The following is a 21,551-nucleotide window of genomic DNA, read 5'->3' on the forward strand; positions in this document are numbered from 1 at the left end:
AAGTGCCAGTCATGGGGGTACTTGTGCCCTGCAGCTCCAGGCAAGGCTGGTGGGGGGAGCCCCTCCTCACACCAGGCCACCACTCGCTGCTGCTGTGGCCCCTGGGAACCCAGTCCTCTGTATGTTTGCTGCAGCCCAGCCAAGTGCAGTGTTTTCCCGTGATGGACTGACAGGAGGTGCTCCACAGTCCCATAGGGGACTGAATGGAGCCCCGCAGTCCCCGGCGGCTGCATGTTCCAAGCCTGGTTCTCTGTGGGGATCAGAGACCACAGACAGTTGACGTGCTCGGCAGGGCCAGGCTGCTCTGCTTCCAGCCCCTTCTGTGTGCAGGACCAGGAAATTGCCGTATAGTTTACTTTCTCACGTGTGTTCACCGGGCTGCGTGAGATCTCATTGCAAAGACTCTGGGTTCCCTCGCTGCTTTAGCCTGGGACGTGCATGCTGTTGAAAGAAAAATGCGTGCATCCAAACTAGTGTTTCCAAATCAAATTTATTATAAATTTGTTACTTTAAAATTCTTTGGTTTTACCTCTTTGAAGACGAAAATCTTGGTTCTTTACATTATTTGCTCAGTCCTACAGGATACATAGAATTATTTCAGAATTATGTTATTAACAGGACTGATTGAGGTTTTGGACTTTTTGCTATTGTTTTCACACCTTCCTGTCACTGGTGACATGAAGTTAAAATGTATTCTGATTGGAACAGGTGATCTGTCTAGGTGCTTGTGTCCCCAGCCTTATGTGCGGACTCATTTGTCACAAACTGTCCTCGTAAGTCAGTTTTGCTCATGCAGAACATCTTACATGACTTCACGGGTCCGTGCAGAGGCCTTTGCCCAGCAGTTGTGCTGCTCCAAGAGGTGGCCTGGCCATTGACCCAGCACCACCCCAGTGCAGGGCATCTGCTCGTTTCCAGTCTGCTGCCAAGTCAGGTAACACTGCGTGGATAACCTCGTGTGCCCGTCGTTTGGGACTTTTGCCAGTGTATCTCCAGGGTAGATTCCTAGAAATGGGGCTGCCAGTCCATAAATGCGTATGTGAGGTGCCCAGGGCCACCCCATCAGTGTGCTATTTGCATTCCCACAGCCTCTTTGAGGTTGCTGGCCTGTGAGGGGGAACCACCATCTTGTCAAAGTTGAATGTAGGCCTCCTAATAAATGAGAAATGGCATCTTGGGGTAGTTTGGGTTTGCATTTCTCTTATATTCTGTGTTTTTCTTCTGGATGTTTGGAGCTGCTGGGCTCTTTGGAATTAGGAATATTAATCCTACTATTCTTAATTTTAAGGTACAACTTTTGTTGAGGTAAAATACACTATTATGACAAAGGTCACCATTTTAAAGTATATTAAAATAGTAAGTGTACAGTTAGGTGGCATTTAGTACATTCACAATGTTATGCAACCATCACCTCTACTTTCAAAACATTTTCGTCGCTGCAAAGGGAGACCTGTGCCCACTAGACGGCCGCCCCCATTTGCCCGCCCCAGCCCAACAAACACTGCTTTCTGTCTCAAGGTACAAATATTTTTTGAAAATACTAGGTGTTGTGAACAGCTTTTTCCAGTATTTTGCCATTTATTATTCCTGGATTTTAAATCATGTTTGGGAAGGTGTTACCCACACCCCAGTTAAAAAGGAAGCCACCCATTTTTTCTGGTATTTCATGGTTATAGATGCTCTTGGGTCCATGTGGAATCCGCCCCTGCGGTTCCTGGCTTTTCCCCGGGGGCTTACCGGCTGCCCCCACGTCAGCAAGCACGCGGTTGCCCCGCTCTGAGGGGCCGCTCCGTCACAGACACGGTATTGTAGGCATGGGATCTGCCTCGGGCCCACCCAGGCCTGTCTGCACGGAGCCCGGCACCCTGTGGTTCAGGGACAGACCCGCAGAGATGGTGCTGGGCCCTCCCCTCTCCTCCTCTTTTTAAGAGTTTTCCCAGCTGTGTTTGGCTTTTTTTTAATTTTCCTCTCCTGTGAACTCTATAATTAGCTTGTTGGGATCCAGGAAAAAAAAAACCCATGCTGGTATTTTCGTAAGGATTGCATGAAATTTATAAATTTACTAGTGAGGCGTCTCTTCTGTGAGACAGATTTCCTGGCACTTGTGCCCCCCGCTCGCATGTCCCTCGGTTTATTTAGTTTTCCTCACATAGGGCTCACGTTTACTTTTGTGCTGCTGTCAGAAAAGAGGCTCCGCTCCACTGTGCCCTCTGACACTGTGAGGACGGCCAGCCTGTGTGCCTTCTGAGTCCTGTGTTGGTCACATTGCTTCCCTCTGCTAGATACACACCAAAGGATGCCTCCAGGAAGCAGAGGAATGCATGCCTGCCCCGACCCTTTTCTCCCTCAGTGGCCCCGGCCAAGGCCATGGCCTCTGAGGCAGAGTGAACAGCAGGCCCTGGGGAGGTAAGTGCCTGCATGAAAGCCTCATCTGGGGCCCTCCTGTCTCATCAGGACCAGGTGGGGGGCTGGGCCAGGAGACGTCGGCAGGTGCCTGGCTCAACCCTTCGTCCTACAGAAAGGGAGACAGGCTGGGCGAGGCCCCGCCACAGCCCTCCGGAGTACCTGTGCCCCAGCCACAGCCCTCAGGCTTCAGGAAGACGTCCCTGCACCAGGAAGCAGGGAGGGGGGCCGGCCCTGTGGGCCCCGACAGGAGGCCACCCTCAGAAAAGCAAAGGCATGGGTGTGGCTGACACAGGCCGGCAGCCAGCCACGGAGAGGAAGGCGACGGGGCACCTGCCGCGTGACAGCTGGATGTGCGTGGATGTGCGCGGTGTGTGTGTGCCTGAGCTCCCTGCCATGGTGGGTGGCAGCAGAGGCTGCCTTAATCAGGGAGATGCTGGGAACTCCGATGCTTCCTGTCCTAACACCGGGTTCACCGCCCCATCCAGTCGCAGGTGGTTGCACGAGGACAGCGACGGGTCACACTCCACTGCCAGAAACTTTACTGGAATCGGACCACACACACGCCAACCTCGCCCGTGGGCTCGTGTTCATGGGTCAGGTGTTGGGGCCTGGGCCCCACTCCCCTAGTCCCTGCCACACAGGGACCCTGCTTTAGGGTGCACGCTCCCCTCCAGAAATGGGGTCAGCAATGAGCACACAAGCCAGACGCTCTGTTTGCAGGGTCAGGAAGACCCCACGGCTCCCCTAGGCCTGGCCAGGCCAGAGGCACCTTCAGACCAGATGTGCAGGGCCCACTGCCCTTGGGGACGGAGACCGACTTGTGTCCTGACATGGCCCCCTGCACTGGTGGGACCCCCATGTCCAGTGACAGCTAGGTGTTCCCAGCTCCTCTGACTTTGAGCCTGGGAGTTAACTCTCTTTCTGGCTCCAGACAGAAAGGAGATAAGCAGGGGTCCCAGGCAAAGGGGAGCAGTGAAGAGGGGCCACAGGTCGACACTGAAGCCCAGCTCCAGGCCCAGGGGAGCCCCAGTCTCCTTCCAGAGGGCCCTGGCCTGTGGAGGAGGCTCAGGACCAGGCCTCCAGCAATGGGGCAGGGCTCCCAGCTTGGACAGGGAGGAGGGTGATGATTTTGGGGGTCAGGGCCTACTGGGTCGGAGGGCCTGGCTGTGGCCTCTGGCCCTGCTGACCTCTCATCTCTCTGGCAACAGCACAAAGAAGGTGGCCTTCAGAAAGCGGCCAAAGCTGCAGAGTGTGGCCACCAGCCAATGGGACCGGAAGCCAGGGTCGGTGCTGACCACGCACTTGAGGACATCGGTCTGGAGGGAAAGAGGAGACAGTTAGCGGGGCTGAGAGCCCAGCCTGAGGCGCAGACTCGGTGGGCAGGAAGGGGAGGGAGGGGCTCTGGGTGCAGAGAGGAGCCTGCTGTGCCCAAGCCCGGGTGCCCACTCCCAGCTCAGCTGCCAGCCGCCTGCCCAAAGGCTGCAAACATCTCCGCCCCTCCTGTAGGGCACCCCAAGGATAAATCCAGCCTCAGGCCCTCCCTGAGAACAGGAGTGGGAACTGAGCTTCCCCAAAGCCCAAGGAATGGGCACACTCCTTACCACCCTATTTCCAGCTAAGCAATGAAATCTTTTCCCCACAGTCTGACTTTGACCACAGTGTCGGTCTGTCCTCCCTGCTCCCGGGGCCAGCCCTAGGGGAAGGCAGGAGGAGGCTGAAGCCTCAGGGATTGTGTGCCAAGGGTTGGCACAGCGACCCGAGCCATCCTGGAAGCCACCTCCACCCCCAAGTGCCACCTTCCAGCAGATAACAGCTCCCACCAACTGCCGGGGTGCTTCACACACCCTTGCCGACCACCCATTTCACAAGCTGAGATCACCTATGAGGGGGCCAACCCCATGGCCACGGCCCAGCAGCCCCCACAGCTTGGCCAGGGCGGAGCAACTGGTTGGGTGCATGGAGATAGTGGCCTAATGACTCTGACATCCATGCCTGTGGGCTGCAGAGGGGCTGGACCCCGGCTGGGGGGTGGCCAGGAGAGGGTGCTCTGTGCAGTGCTGGGGTTTTCCTTCTGAGGGGACTGGAGTTCTGCCCTCCCAGGTGATGGGGCCCACGCCTTCTGCCAGGCAGAGGCTCCGGGCCACAGGTTTCTGGGGACAGGGCAGCACTGGAGCTGGGCAGCCAGGGCCTCGTGCCCCACCCCTTGGTGCACTCAATCTCCCACCTCCAACCTAGCAACCCCCCCTTCCTGGCGCCCCGAACCCCAGGCCCTCTCACCCATCCACCGCGCCTCCTCAGCCAAGCCGCCAGGGTCTTGCGCACAAACTCTCCGAGGCAGTCGACGAGAGCATGGACTACGGCGGGCTGGGCCTGCCGCACACAGTCCACAGCCAGCCCCGCGGCCACCAAGTACAGGGACACCACCTTGCCCCACGTGATGCCTGCAGGAGAGACAGACGCTGGTCAACAGAAGGCTCCTGAACTCCTCCCGTCCCGTTCTCAGGGTCACAGGAAGGGGCTGAGCCCTCTGCCACAACCCCTGACACTCCACCAATGACTGGGGGCAGCACACAGGCTCCCCACCTGGACAGGGTGCCCAGCTAGCTGACTGCCTGGAGCAAGCCCCAGTCACCAGGGGCTGCAGGGCAGTCCTGCCCACCCTCAGGTCTTAGGGGCAGATTTCTCAAGCTTCCGTTACACACCTGTACACCTGCCCACCTGTGTCAGAGCCCAGGACGACCCTGCTCAGCCCACCCCACCATCTGCTAGAGGGACAGCAAGGAGGGCTGCACACAACAGCAAGGAGCCTCAAGGTGCACCTGCCATGACTTGTCTCCTGACGGCAGCAGCACTTTGTTCTCGTAAAGAAACTGAGACCCACGGGGGGCACAACATGCCTGAGACCATGAGCTCCCAAGAGGCAGAGCTGAGATGGAGCCCACCTGGGAGGAAAAGCAGAGGAAGGACACCCCAAAGGATGTGTGCAAGCTCTAGCGTGCAAGTTCCCTGAACATGTAAAGTCAGCATGAGAAAAGACCTTTCAAAATAAATATGAGCACAGAATGTGAACAGATGAGCCACAGAAAAAAATACATTGGGCATATGAAAGATGCTTTCCCTTGGTAATCATCAAAGAAGGCCTGTTAAAATGACATGCTACTACAAAGCCACAGTAATCAAGACGATTTGGTACTGGCACAAGAACAGAGCCACAGACCAGTGGAACAGAATAGAGACTCCAGACATTAACCCAGACATATATGGTCAATTAATATTCGATAAAGGAGCCATGGACATACAATGGGGAAATGACAGTCTCTTCAACAGGTGGTGCTGGCAAAACTGGACAGCTACATGTAGGAGAATGAAACTGGAACACTGTCTAACCCCATACACAAAAGTAAATTCAAAATGGATCAAAGACCTGAATGTAAGTCATGAAACCATAAAACTCTTAGAAAAAAACATAGGCAAAAATCTCTTGGACATAAACATGAGCGACTGCTTCATGAACATATCTCCCCAGGCAAGGAAAACAAAAGCAAAAATGAACAAATGGGACTATATCAAACTGAAAAGCTTCTGTACAGCAAAGGACACCACCAATAGAACAAAAAGGCATCCTACAGTATGGGAGAATATATTCATAAATGACAGATCCGATAAAGGCTTGACATCCAAAATATATAAAGAGCTCACGCACCTCAACAAACAAAAAGCAAATAATCCAATTAAAAAATGGGCAGAGGAGCTGAACAGACAGTTCTCCAAAGAAGAAATTCAGATGGCCAACAGACACATGAAAAGATGCTCCACATCGCTAGTCATCAGAGAAATGCAAATTAAAACCACAATGAGCTATCACCTCACACCAGTAAGGATGGCTGCCATCCAAAAGACAAACAACAACAAATGTTGGGGAGGTTGTGGAGAAAGGGGAACCCTCCTACACTGCTGGTGGGAATGTAAATTAGTTCAACCATTGTGGAAAGCAGTATGGAGGTTCCTCAAAATGCTCAAAATAGAAATACCATTTGACCCAGGAATTCCACTTCTAGGAATTTACCCCAAGAATGCAGCAGCCCAGTTTGAAAAAGACAGATGCACCCCTATATTTATCGCAGCACTATTTGCAATAGCCAAGAAATGGAAGCAACCTAAGTGTCCATCGGTAGATGAATGGATAAAGAAGATGTGGTACATATACACAATGGAATACTACTCAGCCCTAAGAAGAAAACAAATCCTACCATTTGCAACAACATGGATGGAGCTGGAGGGTATTATGCTCAGTGAAATAAGCCAGGCAGAGAAGGACAAATACCAAATGATTTCACTTATCTGTGGAGCATAAGAACAAAGGAAAACTGAAGGAACAAAACAACAGCAGACTCACAGAACCCAAGAGTGGACTAACAGTTACCAAAGGGAAAGGGCCTGGGGAGGATGGGTGGGAAGGAAGGGATAAAGGCAGGGAAAAAAGAAAGGGGGCCTTACGATTAGCATGTATAGTGTGGGGGGGGCACGGGGAGGGATGTACAACACAGAGAAGACAAGTAGTGATTCTACAGCATCTTGCTACGCTGATGGACAGTGACTGTAATGGGGTTTGTGGGGGGGACTTGGTGAAGGGAGGACCCTAGTAAACACAATGTTCTTCATGTAATTGTAGATTAATGATACCAAAAAAAAAAAATGACATGGATGCTGCAATCAGATAAGTTTAAATGGCGATGTGAGGATCCAGGTAACTGCAGCCTTGTAACTGTGATGGGAAGATGGCTGGCAGGCGTGTGGTCTCTGTAATACGAAGGTCACAAACGTGCCCAGCATCGGTCCCTGGAGGGAGGGAGCCTAGGGCAGCAGCAAATGCAGGGAGTAAGCATGGGCTCAACGCACCTTCACACAGCAGCCAGGATAACCTGCTACAAAACAGAAGTCAGCTTGGAGAACACGCGGCCACAAACGTGTACAGCAGCCCTGCGCAGTCTCCAAAACGACCAACGTCCATAACTGAGGGGAAACTAACGCAGTCCACACACATGACTGTTACTCAGCGGCAAAAGGGAACGATACTGACAAGCTACACGTGATAAACCTGAGACATGGAGCCCAGTGGAAGCATCAGCCTCAAAGGCCCGGTTAAGGCCCCATGCGTATGAGCCTGATGAGGAAATACTCAGAAAGTTCTCGGATCCCTCCCCCTCTTGACAGGTGTGGTGGGAAGCCAAGAAAGCCAAGGAAACAGTTTCTATTGAGGCTTCATAAATACAGAGGAATCACAAGGTGCTTGGGTGCTTGGGATTGAAACAATGCAACAATGTATTCCCGGCACCCCCCCTCCCACAACACCGGGACTCAGTGGTGTGGAACAGCTTGTTAATCATAGTCATGGAAGCCCGTTAGTTTATAATACAGGATCCGAGTAACCTTTACAGAAATGGATTGAAACATAACTAGCATCCTGAATACACCTATAGTGACCTAATGGCTCCCACTGCAACGGTTCCTGGGTGCTGACTCCCCCAGCTTTGTAGTAAATGTATAAAAGGCACGGCCCTGCTGTACTCGGGGCTCACACCTTTGGAGAGCACCGTCCCCTGGGCCCGCAGGTGTGAAATGAACCTCCACCCTCCAAGACCTCCGAGTGCAGCTTGGTCCTTCCGTCAGCGATCCAGTCTGGGTTTCCTGGTTTTCTGTAACAAGCCCATTTGTAAGAAATGTCCAGAGTAGGCCACACAGCGGATCAGAGGCTGCCAGGGGCTGGGGAAGGGACGTTGGGGGACAGGTTTTCTTCTGGGCAACGAGAACTGGCGTTCTGGCTGCACAACGCTGAATACACTGTCACTGAATTCATATTTTAAAATGGTTAACTTACGTGAGGATGTGAACTTCACCTCAATAAAAACAAATTTGAAAACCCCATAAATCAGCCCATGTGTCTCTCCTGCTTAAAGCTCTCCTGTTTCTGTCCCCACCTCTTCCAAAATAAATCCAATCCTGAAACCCCTCCCGAGCTGGCCCCCAGCCCCTCTCAGGCCCCAGGCAGGCTATTCCTGCCTTACCGTTGCCTCCCCAGGGCTCTGGTGCAGGTGCCCCCTCCAGTGCCAACCACCAGAGCATCCAGTGCACTACACCTTGTTCCCCATCACCAGCAGCTCCCGGGTGCCCTGGGGCATACTCAACACCGACAGCCACAGCCGACACCTCCTGGGGTGCCACACAGAGGCTATGGGCTCCACATGAGGCCACGTTTTGACATCTGGAGGAAAAATCAGGGTCTGGAAGGTGCCAGCTGGGATGGTCTCCAGGGTAGGTCTCCTGTATGTCCTCTCTTCTTTGAGGTCTTCTGTGTTTTATTTTTTATGCAGATATGATCTTAACATAAATTCATTCTTTAACGCAGTGTTTTTATTATATTCACCAAGTGTTGTGACCATCATCACTACTGAATTCCAGAAAAGTCTGCGTCCCCCAGGAGAAGCCCCATCCCCATCAGCAGTCTCACTCCTCACCCAGCCTCCTGTGCCCACTGATCCACTTCCCGTCCCCCCACAGGCAACCCTCTGGGTAGCTCCCCCAAGCGGGGCACACTATGTGCCACACACCTTCCGCCTCTCGCCCTGGAGGCCTCCATGTGGCAGCTGGTGCCTGCTTCCCTCCTCGCATGGCCGCGGTGTGTTACGTTGTCCTGACGGGCCAGTTTGCTTGTCCATCCATCACATGACGGACATGGGCACAACAGTGGACTGGGGCTGCTGTGGACTTTTGTGTGCGAGTCCTCAGGTGGACATGTCATTTCTCAGGGGGAAATGTGTGGCAGGGGAGCAGCCGGCTCATGCGGTCTGCAGCTTCCTGTGCCCACATCCCTGCTGAAGCCACACCGGGGCTGCCATCCTCCCGACGTGCAGTGGCATCTCACTGGGGCTCAGCGTGCGCGTTCCGACCAACTGACCACGAGCATCTCTCTATGGGCTTACTGGCCGTTTGTGCACTTTCCGGGGAGAAATGTCCTCTCAGGCGCTTTGCTTGTTTTACACCAGGCTGTTTTTTCAGTGCTGATTTCTAAGAGTGCTTTATCTTCTGTATGTTCTGATCTTTCTGTGGTAAAATATTTTGCTCTTGTAATAAGGAAAACTCTTGCCAACTTTTAACTGGGGAGGGAAAAATTGGTTTTCCCACTGAAGGGGACTGGGAAGCCCAGCATGCAGACAGCCAGGTATGCATGGGGGCACTGCAGCTGCGGAGCCAGAAGCCGGGCCCGGCAGGCCGTCTGCGGAGGAAGAGGGAAGGTTGGTCCAGCCTGACGGTCAGCATGTACGAGGCCCAGCTGCAGAGGGGGATAATGGCCAGCAGACACCTGCTCACCCTATGGCAAAAAGGCCCAAGGGCCCGGGGCTGGGATGGATGACAGGTGAAGGGGAGGCTTGGGCGAAAGGAAGGGTGGGGTGTCACAGGCTGGGTGAGGGGGCCAGACACGTGGGCAGGCCTGCTCCTGGCCCCTTACCAGGTGGCTCCTATGTTCAGAGAGGTTGAGAGACCAGCCCGAGTGGGCAGCCAGGGGTGAGTGAGGAGGTGCCCCAACGCAGGGGCAGGAGCTTGGGGGACAAGCCCATTGGCTCCCAGTGGGACAGGAGGGTGTGAACACAGAGGAATGCTCTGCCAGATTTCAAACCAGAGTCCCAAGATTCGAGCTGAATCCCTTCAAGGTTCATGGATGTCCCCTCCCAACGTGGAGGCCCTGAGCCTTCCTAGGCACCTCTCAGGCCGGTCCCCAAATTGAGCAAGGCTGGGCAGGCAGGGGTGGGTGCTCTGGCCTTGCCTCCCACCCTCTGCTCCCTGCCCACCCCCACCACCACCCAGGGGGCCGGCCCCACCCAGCTCAGTCCAGGCACCAGCAGGGCAGAGCCAAGCCTCAGAGGGTCTCAGACAAGCGGCCATCAACCAGCCCCCTGGCACCCGGAAACACACAGGGCGGCTACCCACAGGCATGTCAGGCCCACGCGCAAGAGCCTAGGGAGGCCGAAGGTGGTCACCAACCCAGGATGATGCCCTCCTCCGCCTCCTCCACAAGGGGCCTGCCTGGGCCCCCACCTGCCAGGGTTACCACACCCCCAGTTCCCCAGCTCAGGCCTAAGGCAGGACTGTTAGAGCACTTATGCAGGACACATGCCCCACTAGCTCACCCAGCAGCCCTCACCACATCCTAGCTGGGACTCCTGCCCAGGGAGGTCAGCTGCCCGGTGGCCACCCTGGAGGAGGCTGCTTGTGCAGCTGGTGTCCCATGTCCCAACACTCTGGAGGGAGGCCTCCTGAGTCAGGCCCTGCTCGGTGCCAGCCTCTGAGCTGCCCACAGGAGCCTCCTTGGGGAAGGATGCCAGGTCAGCTGTCACCCAAGGCTCCTGCCAGGGAGGCTGGAGGTCAGTGGGCCCTGAGCCCTGCAGGATGTGGGCTGTGTTGTGAGGTGGCGGGACGGTGGCTCCCCCGAGCCCTCTGCCCTAAAACCCTGCCCTGACCCTGTCCCACCAGTCCTACGAGCGAGGGAGGCAGGAGGGAGAGGCTGGTCAGCAGACCCAGAGCTGCCTCACAGTCAAGGGGGTGAGAGGCCCCCTGCCCGCCGCCTCCTGCAGTGGAAAAGCCAGTGCCTACACACACTCGACACCACCGGGCGGCTGGCTCCCCCACGCCAGCTAGAACGCAGCCTCGGGGCACTCCAGCTCCGGGGCACCCAAGCTCCCTCTCCAAGGGCCAACCATTCACCCCAGGGTCCCCAGGCTCAGAGCAGCCCCAGAAAGTGCTGGGAAACATCCACGGCTTTGCCGACGGAGGGGGGGCCCACTGGGGCTGGGGCTTTGGTGATGCAGCGCCTGGTGCCTGCTACGTGCAGGACGCAGGGACAAGGCGGACCCCCAGAGCGTGGCGCACCCAGGACAGGACAAGGATACAGGGCGCCCAGCAGGGTTCCAAGGAGGCGACATGGACAAGAGGGAGTTTGAGGGATGAGTCCAATAGCCTCCCGCAAGCCTGGAGGCATGTGTGCACACAGGAAGCAGGAGGGCCGAGCCTGGGATGAGGCAGAGCGTCGGGAGACCCCAAGGGGGTGCGGGCCAGCCAGGTAGGACAGGTAAGGTGTGTGGCTACTCTCCAAAGACTCCCCAGCGAGCTGCTCCCCCATGCACCCTCCCCTCAAGCAGGGCTGACCCACGGAATTTAGCAGGGACACTGTGGCCCTGGAGGCTCTGTCTGTCCCAAGAGCCAGGCAGCACCCACCCAGGCGGCTTGGGACCCAGTGCCATGCAGTGAGAAGCCCAAGTCACCACAACCTCGACTGAGACACGTGCAGGGCAGGCTGGCCCTCCTCTTGCCAACAGCCAGCACCGCTGGCAACCAGACCCACGTGAGGCCCTGTGCCAGCCACCCAGCCAGCCCCTCCTCCTCAGAAGCAGGGGGGTCACACCGCATCACTGTGTCACTGTTCTGGGCTGGGCTGTGCCTCAGGGAGGCTCTTCCAAGGCCCCACCCCGCGTCAGCTCCTGCGCGACCAGACCCTGGGCCACACTGGCACTGTGGGCATCCTGGCACCCCACAGACCCACCTGCAGAGAAGATCTGGGTCGCCACAGCCAGAAAGGCGTCCGTCACCACAGTCTCCGACTGCACAGAGACATTCAGCTGGCGCGCCACGTTGCGGTAGACGCTGGGCCGGATCAGCTCCAGCTCGTCCCCTGCAAGGCCACACAGGAGTGTCAGGGGTCCTCCACACATGCCTGACACCAACCCCGCTGTCATACCGGCCTGGGCCCAGCCCACCCAACAGCCCCGTGGCACGGGGACCCCACCCCACGCTGATTCAACCTGTCAGATTCCTGCCACAGCCCTGGGACAAGGAGACTAGGGAGGAACCTCTGCAGCCCCTTCTGACAAGCCCGCCAGCCACCTTCCCCCCTCCCCCCCCAGGAGCAAAGCCGGCCGGGCCAGTGGGGCGGGAATCCCGAGGAGGAGCAGGGGCCGTGCCTGGCTGGTGACTCACAGGGAATTGCCTAGGAGGCAGGCAGACTGGGCAGGTGGCCAGAGCCAACCTGAGCCAGGACAGCGTCAGCAACCCCACACAGGTGGGCAGCCCTGGCCGAGCCAAGGAGGGGCAACCTCACTCCAGCCCCAGCTCGACTTGGTAAACCAAGAATCTGAGCCATTACCTGGGGCCTCGAACACCACCAGGCTCAGATCTGCACTCCTGGTACCACGCAGGTGTGGTCTGGACGGGGAGGCCACACTTGGCAGAGGAAATGCCCTCTCAACAGCCCTGACTCCAGTGTGTGCTGGCCACAGCACCCCTGGCAATGATGTGCCAGGAATTCCACACAGGCCTCTCCTGGGTGTCCCCCAGCCTAACCCCTTCTCCAGCCAAAGCAAACAGGGAAATGCAGCCTACTGGACGTCCTGGCTGGCTGATAAGGGCACAGAATCATCCCTGGGGCCAGCTGCCCTCCATCTAATTAAGATCTGGAACCAGAGCAGAGCAAGGCAAGGCCGAGGCTGGTGGAGGAAGGTGACATGGAAATTCCCACACACGGCCCCAGGGGCTGCTGGGGCCTGGTCCCGAGAGACTGACCCTGGGGCGCGACCCAGGAGACCCAGGTTCTTCCGTTTGCCTCTGCCCCGGGAGCTGAGCATCTGTGCTGAGGAGGCGCTGGGCTGGGCTGGGGGGCGGGCCTCACACTGAGCAGCTCCAAGGGCAGAACACAGCAAATGAGACATGAAAGCCAACACTTTAGGGGTACAAGCCGTCTTCCACCAGGCCCCCCAGCTACCCGGCAGGGGCCGAGCCCTGAGAACTGAGCATGGCCAGACATGGGGCTGAACACTGTATGAGGGCCTGGAGGGCCCGGCTCCTGGCCCAAAGCACCCCAGGGCTCTTGGAAGAGGGGACCAACGCTGATCCAGTCAGAGCAGCAGGCTGAAAGCGGGGCTTTTTAGCCAAATTTAAATAGGGACTTTGATCCCAGGGTGGGCAGCCTCAAGCCCTGCTGCAGCCAGATGGGAGAGGCAGTACTTCATCCTGGCCATTCCAAAGGCCTGGCGGGCTCTCGGGAGGCCAAGAAACCACCTTCTCCAGGGTCCTTAGTATGCGTCCCTGGTGCCAGGCCCACAGCCCGCTGGGTGGCTGGCCTCATGGGAGTCTAATCCCCAAGCCCCACCTGCTCCACACACCAGAAACCTCCCCCACCCAGACTCGCTGGGATACCAGCCCCTGCAGCCTCCACCCCAAGCCCCATGGAATCTGTGTTCCTCACGCTCACCCCCGGGGCAGGCCAGGTCTGCAAGCCCTGCTCCCAGGGTCGATGCAAAACAGGGACACGGGGACACCAGTGTCAGCCTGAGAAGCAGCAGGGTGTCCCCTTCACTGGTCATTCCCGCAAACCCTCATCCTGAACTAGCTCTCCCCACACTCTGCCTGGAGACACTCAGTCAGGGTGCAGTCTTTGCTGCCCATCCTCCCATGTGCCCACTTTCCCCATGTGCCCACTCCCAGCACCTAACAACCTGTTGGAGGGTGAGTGACCTTGGTCCCAGGGTGGGACGGGCTGGTCCCTCCCTCTCTGGGGTCAATCTTGAAAAAGGTGGAGATAGTTATTGGGCTGTGTGTGACCCCAGAAACAAGTAGCCCAGGTGTCTACCCACACCAGCCAGCCAGCCAGGTAGGATTTGGGGCTCTCAGCCCCATGGTGGTTTCAGCTCTCCTGGGGCCAATTTCTACGGGGAGCCCTAGGAGGCCCCAAAGTGAGGGGACAGAGCAATAGGTGGCGGGGTTTCAGCCACTAACTGCAAAAGACCTGTTTTCTAAAACAATCATCAGGACACGCGGTCAGACAAAAGATTTCTGAGCCCAGCTGAGTACAAGGGTCACCCCAGAAGCTTAGCCACCGAAGCATTACTGTCCTGGAGCTTTCTATCCGTTGTCGCCAGAATGTCTGAGATCTGGGCTGGGCAGGCAGATCTGGGGAGGTCTGCGGCGGGTGTGCAGCGAGCCTGAGGCTGGGGAGTAGGGGGAGCACCGACCTGGGTCGGGCCTGCCTTGTGCACGTGGCCATTCCGGGCTCCCCGAGGCCGGCCCCCTCTGTCCAGGCGGGAGGCTGACCCGGCAGCGGAGGGTGTCGCCCCGCGTCTCCGGGTGCGGACCCGTGGGGCGCGGCTCCGAGGGCAGCCCGCGGACCCCGCCCGCCCGGGCCCCGCACTCACCCAGGCGCAGCAGGACCGCGCACACCTCGGCCAGGCGACCCCCGGGAACGGGCGCGGCGCGCTCGGGCGCGCTCCAGGCGAGGCCGGCGCGCAGCAGCCGCGCGTGCACGAACTCGCGGCCGAGCGCCTTGGCTTGGGCCACCAGCTCCTTGTCGGTGGGCGAGCGGTCAAAGGCGTCCATGAACTCCGCGGCGAAGACCGAGGAGCGCCGCAGCACCTCCATGTCGGGGACGCAGGCGGGGGGCGCGGCACCTGCGGGCAGACGGCGCTCAGCCCCGGCCGGCGAGCGGAGCGGTCGGCCCCGCGGGGAACCGCCGGGGCGCCCGGGGAGCCTCCCGGCAGGGCTGCGGCTGCGGTAGCCGTTCGCTCCCGTGCCCCAAATCTTTGGGAACACGGTGTCACATTCTTTTAGACTCCGAGTTGAATGCAAAGACCCCAGCGGCTACCGGGGATGGGAAGGGCCGCGGAGAAATGGCGATTCGCTCTGGGCCGCCGTGCCCGCGCTCGAAGATGAATGCGCGGGCGGCGGGCGGCTGGGCCCAACCTGCTCCGCAGCCGGGCGGCCTGGACACCGTCCCTCGGCGCGGCCACCCCGCTCACCTCTCCCACCGCATGTCGAGGGCGCCGGGCCGGGAACGAGCTCTGGCGTCAGGATCTGCTCGCCGCCGTCTCCGCCGGCCTCGATCCTCCCATTCAAACGGCGAGGGTGCGCGCCCCGCCCGGCGCCCGCCCCGTCCGCGCCTGAGCCGGGCTGGGGGCTCCCGGGGCCGGCGTCGGCGTCGGGGGAGAGGGGAGCGCGGGGCGCGGGGAGCGCGGCGCGACTCTCCGCCGGCGAGAGGCAAGGCTTGGGGCTTCGCCTTCTAAGGAAAAGGCAACCCCGGGGCGGGGCCGGCCGGCCTTCCTGGCCGCCGCCCCGCCTAAGGACGACCGAGCGAGTTCCCTGCGTGAGCGCCGGGGCCACCGGGGAGGGGGCGTCCGCGCGCGGCCCGGGGCTTAGGACCGGGTTCTGCGCCAGTCGCCTGGGCTCACAGTTGCTCCGTTTTCTTACTGCTTCGAGGAGGGTTTCTATATATTCGGGGCACATCCCTGGTCTGACACAGGGCTGTGTATTGCAGATGGACGCCTGGGTTCGTATCGCACGAGACACAGCGTCCATCATCTCTCACTCTGGTTTGCTGTTGCTTGTAGTAGTGAACAGGGGTTGTTCTCAGTGAAGTCCACTTCACCCACCGTTTCTCTTCTGGTTACTGCTTTTTCATTAGGGTATTATCCTGTGTTTTCTTTTAAGTGTTGTGGCCCTCTCATTTAGATGTATGATACATTAATTCTTGTGAATGTCGAGGGGGGAGGCCAGAGCCCACTTTTTCCCACGTGGGTATCCAGTTGACCCCTCATCGTTTTCTGAAAAGACCATCATTTTCCCACTGAATGGGGAAGAGTCCCATCTTAGATCAAGTAGCTGTATATGTGAGGACCTGTTCTGAGCTACTCAATATCACAGTCTGTTTCTCTCTCTCTGAACCAACATCACACAGTTCAAGCAAAGGATTCACCAGGCTGCTCTGATTCATAGACATATAGCACTGCCCTGAATAGCAGTGAAATGCTCTTTCCATGCGCACATAGGCTGTTAATGAAAATACATCATATCCATGGCCATAAAGTCTCAACAAACTTCAAAGGATGGAAATCATACAAGTGCATACTGTCTAAATCAAAACTCTATAACAGGAAAACTATTAGAAAGGCTCCAAGTGCTTGGAAATTAAATAACACACTTCTAAACAGTCAATAGGCCAAATAGTAAATCATAAAGGAAGTTGTAAAATGTTTAGAAGTGAACAGTAGTGAAAATATGACATATCAAACACTGTGGGATACAAATACAGCGCAGTCCTTAAAGGAGTTCATAGCTTTAGGAGAAAAGTTGAAAATTAATGCTTTAAGCCCCAATGCAGGAAGCTAAAAAAAGACCAGCAAATAACCCAAAGGTGAAAGAAAATAACAAATATTAGAGCACAAATTAATGAAACAAAGTAAACAATTAGAAAAAAACAGTAAAGCCAAAAGAGGTTTTTTGGAGAGACTCGTAGAATCGGTGAACTCCTGGTGCTATTGGATAAGAAACCCCCCCTCAAATTCCAGTGTCAGGAATGGAAAGCAAGACATCACCACAGATGCTCCAAACATTAACAGGAAGTAAGAAGATAGTATGAACAAATCCAGGATAGTACATTTGAAATTTAAATGAAACACACTTGCCAACACTGACAACAAAGAGAAACAAAATCTGAATAGTCCTATACCAGTTAAATAAGTTTAATCCATAATTTAAAATTTTTGCACAAAGAAAATTCTAGGTTTAGATGGTTTCATTGAGGAATTTTTCTAAACAGTTGAAGAAGTATCACCAGCCTCATACAAAATAGAAAAGGAGGAAACATTTCCCAACTCATTTTGTGAGGCCACCATAACATTAATACCAAAACCTGTCAAGGTAAGGCCCCTGGAATATACCTCTGGCAGTGAAGACAGGGACCAAGGAGCCCACTCCTGCTCCCTGCCCACCCTGCGGCCTCAGGTAACCTCCCACCCTGCTCGCAACCTCACTTTCCTCCTGCAGAAAATGGCACAGAGCTCTCTGCTTCCCATCTCCTGGGAGTGTGGATGGACGTGGAAAGACTAGATGGGCTCTGACGTGGAAGTGACAAATCCCTGGGCATAGCTGATAGACTCACGTTTAGCGTGGCCCCTCCAGTCCAGGAGCTGCCACACACGGACCCAGCCATGCCTGAAACCAGAAGACCTCACCCTGGACATTTTAGATCAGATCAAAGCCATGTCTCAGGATTCCCATACAGGACAGTGACAGCAGTGAGCAGTTGGCAGTGACCCACGGAGTCTATCGAGAGAGGAGGTCAGACCCACTGGAGCGGCCAGACCACAAACCTCTCTCCCAACATTAAGAAGCCCGGGTCATGTTGGAGTCAGCTGAAGTCGTCCTGTCCCTCGAGGCCTGGAGGAGGCTGGCTCCCAGCCCTCAGTTCCCCAGGAGGATCTTGACATTCCTCCTGTCACCCTTGGCCCTAATTCTGCCTCTGCAGCATTCTTGTTCTTCACTCCTGTCTTGTGTCTGACCCTCTGTCCGACCCAGTGTGAAGTTTCATCCCTGGCTAGAGGGGAGCCTTCTGAGGGCCGACCCCAGCCCGACTGGCTTGAGCAGAAGAAGGTCGTTGATGGTGTGACTGACACATCCAGGGAGAGGTCCGTGGCTCCAGGAGTAGCCGGACCCAGGCCTCCCTCTTACCTGTGAGTCTAGCTGTGCCCTTTTGTGATGGCGTCACTCTCAGGCAGGCTGTCCCCAGGTGACTGCAGACTGACGCCCACAGCTCCACGTCTACGTCCCACAAATTCAACCTTTCCTAATAGAAAAAAGCCACTCTTTCAGGTATCTCCTGGGGATATCTTGGGGCAGGCAGCTTCTGCCATGTGCCCATCTCTGAACCATCTGTGGCTGGAGATAGGGAAGGTGCCAAGTTGTCAGTCCTGGTCACATACCAGGCCCTGGAGGGGGTGCTGGGGCCTGTCAGTGCAAGCAAAGCACATGGAAGAGCGTGGGAGGCTTCCAGGAGAAGGTTCCTGGCTTCCCATTAAAAATCTGCTCAAGGCTGTTGGGTGCATCAGTCAGCGGAACAGAGGGGTCCAGAACCCAGACTTGGAAGGTGAGTGGCAACACCTACCTCAGACGTGGATGGGGGTCCCCTGTCCCAGAGCAAACACCCAGGCCCCTGGAATACTGTCTATACCACTGCAGCCACCTTCAGAGCCTGTGGGGCCTCTTCCTCGTCTGGCCTGGAATTTGCAGGGGTGTCAGGCTGGCCAGGTGGGTTCACATGAGGCCTCTGGCATGTAGGGCTGGTTGTGTGTGTGTGGGAGGTTCATGGAGGTTCTTGGCAGGAGCCTGGCCTTCAGCACCTGGTCAGAGCCTGTGCCGAGCCTGGACTGAGCCAAGAGCACGAGCTGCTGTGGCCCTGGCTCCTGTCCCTTTCAGGGGTGATTCATTCCCAAATCATCTGCTTTTGGGGGGATGGGCTTATTCTAAACCACAGGCCTTCTTGCCCACCACCAGTGATTACAGCAGCAATGGGATGCTTCAGGCCATGGGTAACAGCAGCCCTCCTGCTGCTCTGATAAAATGGGAATATATGCCTGCAGCTTACTGGAAGGAGGTCAGAGCCTCCAGAAAAGACAGAGGAGGGGAAACAGGCTCCCCAGACACCAGCCACTCCTCAGGGGTTCAAAATGGGGTCACTTTACCAAATGCAGCTGGTGGAGGCTGCAGCAGTGAGGAGAAGGGTCCTCAGCCAAAGCTCACAACGTCCCTGAGCCCTGGTAGCGTTTGAAGAGTCCCAGAAGCAGAAGCTAATAAAGCGGTCGAGTGGACATGGATCTGCAAACCCTCGCAGCTGGGCCCAGGCCGTCCAGTAAACTCATCACCCCTGAACTCATTACCCGCTGCCTGAATAGGACGCCCCAGGAGGAAACCCTGGAGGTGGTGAGCTGGGTTTGCAACGGGCTGGTTCCCAGGCAGTGTTCCCTCGGGCACTTCTGTGGTCCCCACCCCACCCTGGGATGAGGGCAAGGGCTGTGAAAGCCCATGCAGGCCCGAGCTGCAGCCCACCTCCCCATCCTGTTCCAGGTCTGGGTGGGGGCTACCCTCCCCACCCCTGAGAAGAGCTACGTGGACAGAGGCTGGGGAACAGGGCCCTGCTCCTGCAAGCCGCCTGGTGGGCGTCTTCCATTGGCACAGCCAACCCACAGTGATGGCAGGTGACTGGGTGGAGTTTGGGGGATGGACGCAGCACATGGAAGATCTTGGGCTGAGGCTCTTGGGGACTGGCAGCCCCATTTGCCCAGACCCCTCCCTGGCTTAGCCCCTCCCAGTTTATTTTTTGCCAGAAGCTCATTCTCCACGAGGGATCAGAACTCAGACCAGAAAGGTTTTGTATAAATCTGAATGAGTGCTGGATAAACAACTAGGAGCCTGCACATGGAGGGCCATTGACGCAGGGGTGGGGTCCATGTGCCCAGGCCTTTAGTCCCCACCCTGCCTACCTGCCCCTCCTCTCCCACAGTCCTATAGGCGTCTGCAAGGGTGGGCTCCAGTCTAGGGACGCAGCGAGGCCTGTGTGGCCTTAAGTCCAGGGTCTTCTGGACCAGCTACATACCCCCCAAACAGGGGCTCCCCGCTCCCAATGCCCCCCACCGCCTTTGGAGGTACCCTTGGTGTTATGAATTATAAAATATTTAAAATATCGTCATGTGGAGGATGAACAATGATAGCACACTGTTTTCGACGTGCATGTGCGTCCCTGATTGCCAGTGGGGTTGAGCATGTGGCCATCCCTCTATCAGCCATTTGAACCCTTTTAATTGTCTAGGCACAGAGTCTGCCCATCTTCTCCAGGGTTATTTCTCTCCTTGACTTGTCTGTTTTCTGTATACATTCTGGGCATTCATCCTTTGTCATTCAAAGATATTGCAAATATCTCCCCTGGGCTGTCACTTCAAACCTTGTTCCTTCCCCTTTTCCTGTCCAGAGCTCAGACTGTCCCAGACCCGTGTGCGCCTCCCCCGGGCCTTCCCCACCCTCCTTCCCTAAACCTGTTGCCCAGGCTTTGTTCCTGACCTTCTGCTGTGGTTTTCAAGACCCATTTTGGGAAGAAAAGTAAGAGCTTTCTTGTTACTTTTTTACTTTTCTTCCCAAAACTAGATTGGCAGTTGGCCTGGCACTTCCTGATGAGACCCACACATTTCAAGACTTTGAACTCAAAGACGAACCTGAGTCCGAGTCTATACTCCATGGACCTATCTCTGCTTTCTAACTCCTTTCTAACAAATACGTACTGTACCTAGTGCAGTAAATTCAACGCCTGTGAGTTTTTCAGGTTACTGTGCACTTCAACCAAAGTTATGCATGACCATGATCTAAAGATGCCAATGAAAAGCAGCTGTCTGGGGGGACTGTCTGTCTGCCTCTTCCGCTGGGCCACTTCCAGCTCCCAGTTCATCACATCTCACGCCTCTGCATGTTCTGCTCTCACTGCTGCACTCTTCCACTGGAGGCTGTATCGACTGGCTTTCTACCTGGAAGACGAAGGATCAGCTCCCGCCAGCCCCACACCTGCTCCGTGGCCACTCCATCTTCTCGGTTGATCCAAAACAACATTCTGCATTGATCTGATCACTTCCTATTAAAGGAAAACGTAACACATTTCAGAGATATCCAGTGGTGCTCATTGATCGTCACCATCCGAAGACCATCACTGCCCAATACTGCTCTATAAGCACCAGGGTTGAAGTGGGAGCCTCCTCTTCCTCTCAGAGTCGGGGAGGCCCGTGCCTCTCGGCCCACCTGTCTGCCCTGCTCCCCACTTCCCCAGTCCGGTCACATCACAGACGCTGGCCCGTCCACTCTCAGGCTTGACCCGTTCACTGCTGAGCCCACCCCTGCCGCTCTGAGTGCTTCTGCGCACCACGTACTGGCAGACAGGCACAAGGGCCCCCCGACTTCCCCATAGCCCACTGTCTGCACTGTGTCTTGGTATTTTGGTCCTGGTTTCTGGAAGAGCGCCTTCACTTTGCCTTCCGGACTATTATTGACCCCTGATGCCTCTTTCTAATTCTTTGATTTTTGTCATAACGTGGTATCCTGTTCTCTGCGTCATGAACACAGCATCTTGCCCTGTGGGGACCAACAAGAGGTTTTGGTGGGGGGCACCCCCACTTTTCACCCTGCCCCTGGCTCTCCCCCACTTCTGCACGGTTTGGTCTCTCTCAGAGGCAGGTGCTCCTGGCTGTCCTTCCATGTAGCAGGGAGGACGGGAAGGTCCGTGTGGGGTGTCC

The 21,551-nt window shown here is 56.4% G+C and overlaps 1 protein-coding gene across 1 annotated transcript; it reads right to left on the minus strand.

Moving 5' to 3' along the window:
• Window positions 1-471: 471 nt before the first annotated feature.
• Window positions 472-15,499, minus strand: BOK (BCL2 family apoptosis regulator BOK). The gene is made up of 5 exons (XM_036901308.2): window positions 15,246-15,499; window positions 14,646-14,897; window positions 12,002-12,130; window positions 4,684-4,847; window positions 472-3,722 (listed from the first exon to the last, which is right to left on the minus strand). Exons 2-5 carry the CDS (start codon window positions 14,866-14,868, stop codon window positions 3,597-3,599), a joined length of 642 nt encoding a protein of 213 aa, XP_036757203.1. The 5' UTR covers window positions 14,869-14,897; window positions 15,246-15,499; the 3' UTR covers window positions 472-3,596.
• Between the last annotated feature and the right edge of the window lie 6,052 nt (window positions 15,500-21,551).

Source organism: Manis pentadactyla, chromosome 6 (genome assembly GCF_030020395.1).
Source record: "Manis pentadactyla isolate mManPen7 chromosome 6, mManPen7.hap1, whole genome shotgun sequence".
Lineage (NCBI taxonomy): Eukaryota > Metazoa > Chordata > Mammalia > Pholidota > Manidae > Manis > Manis pentadactyla.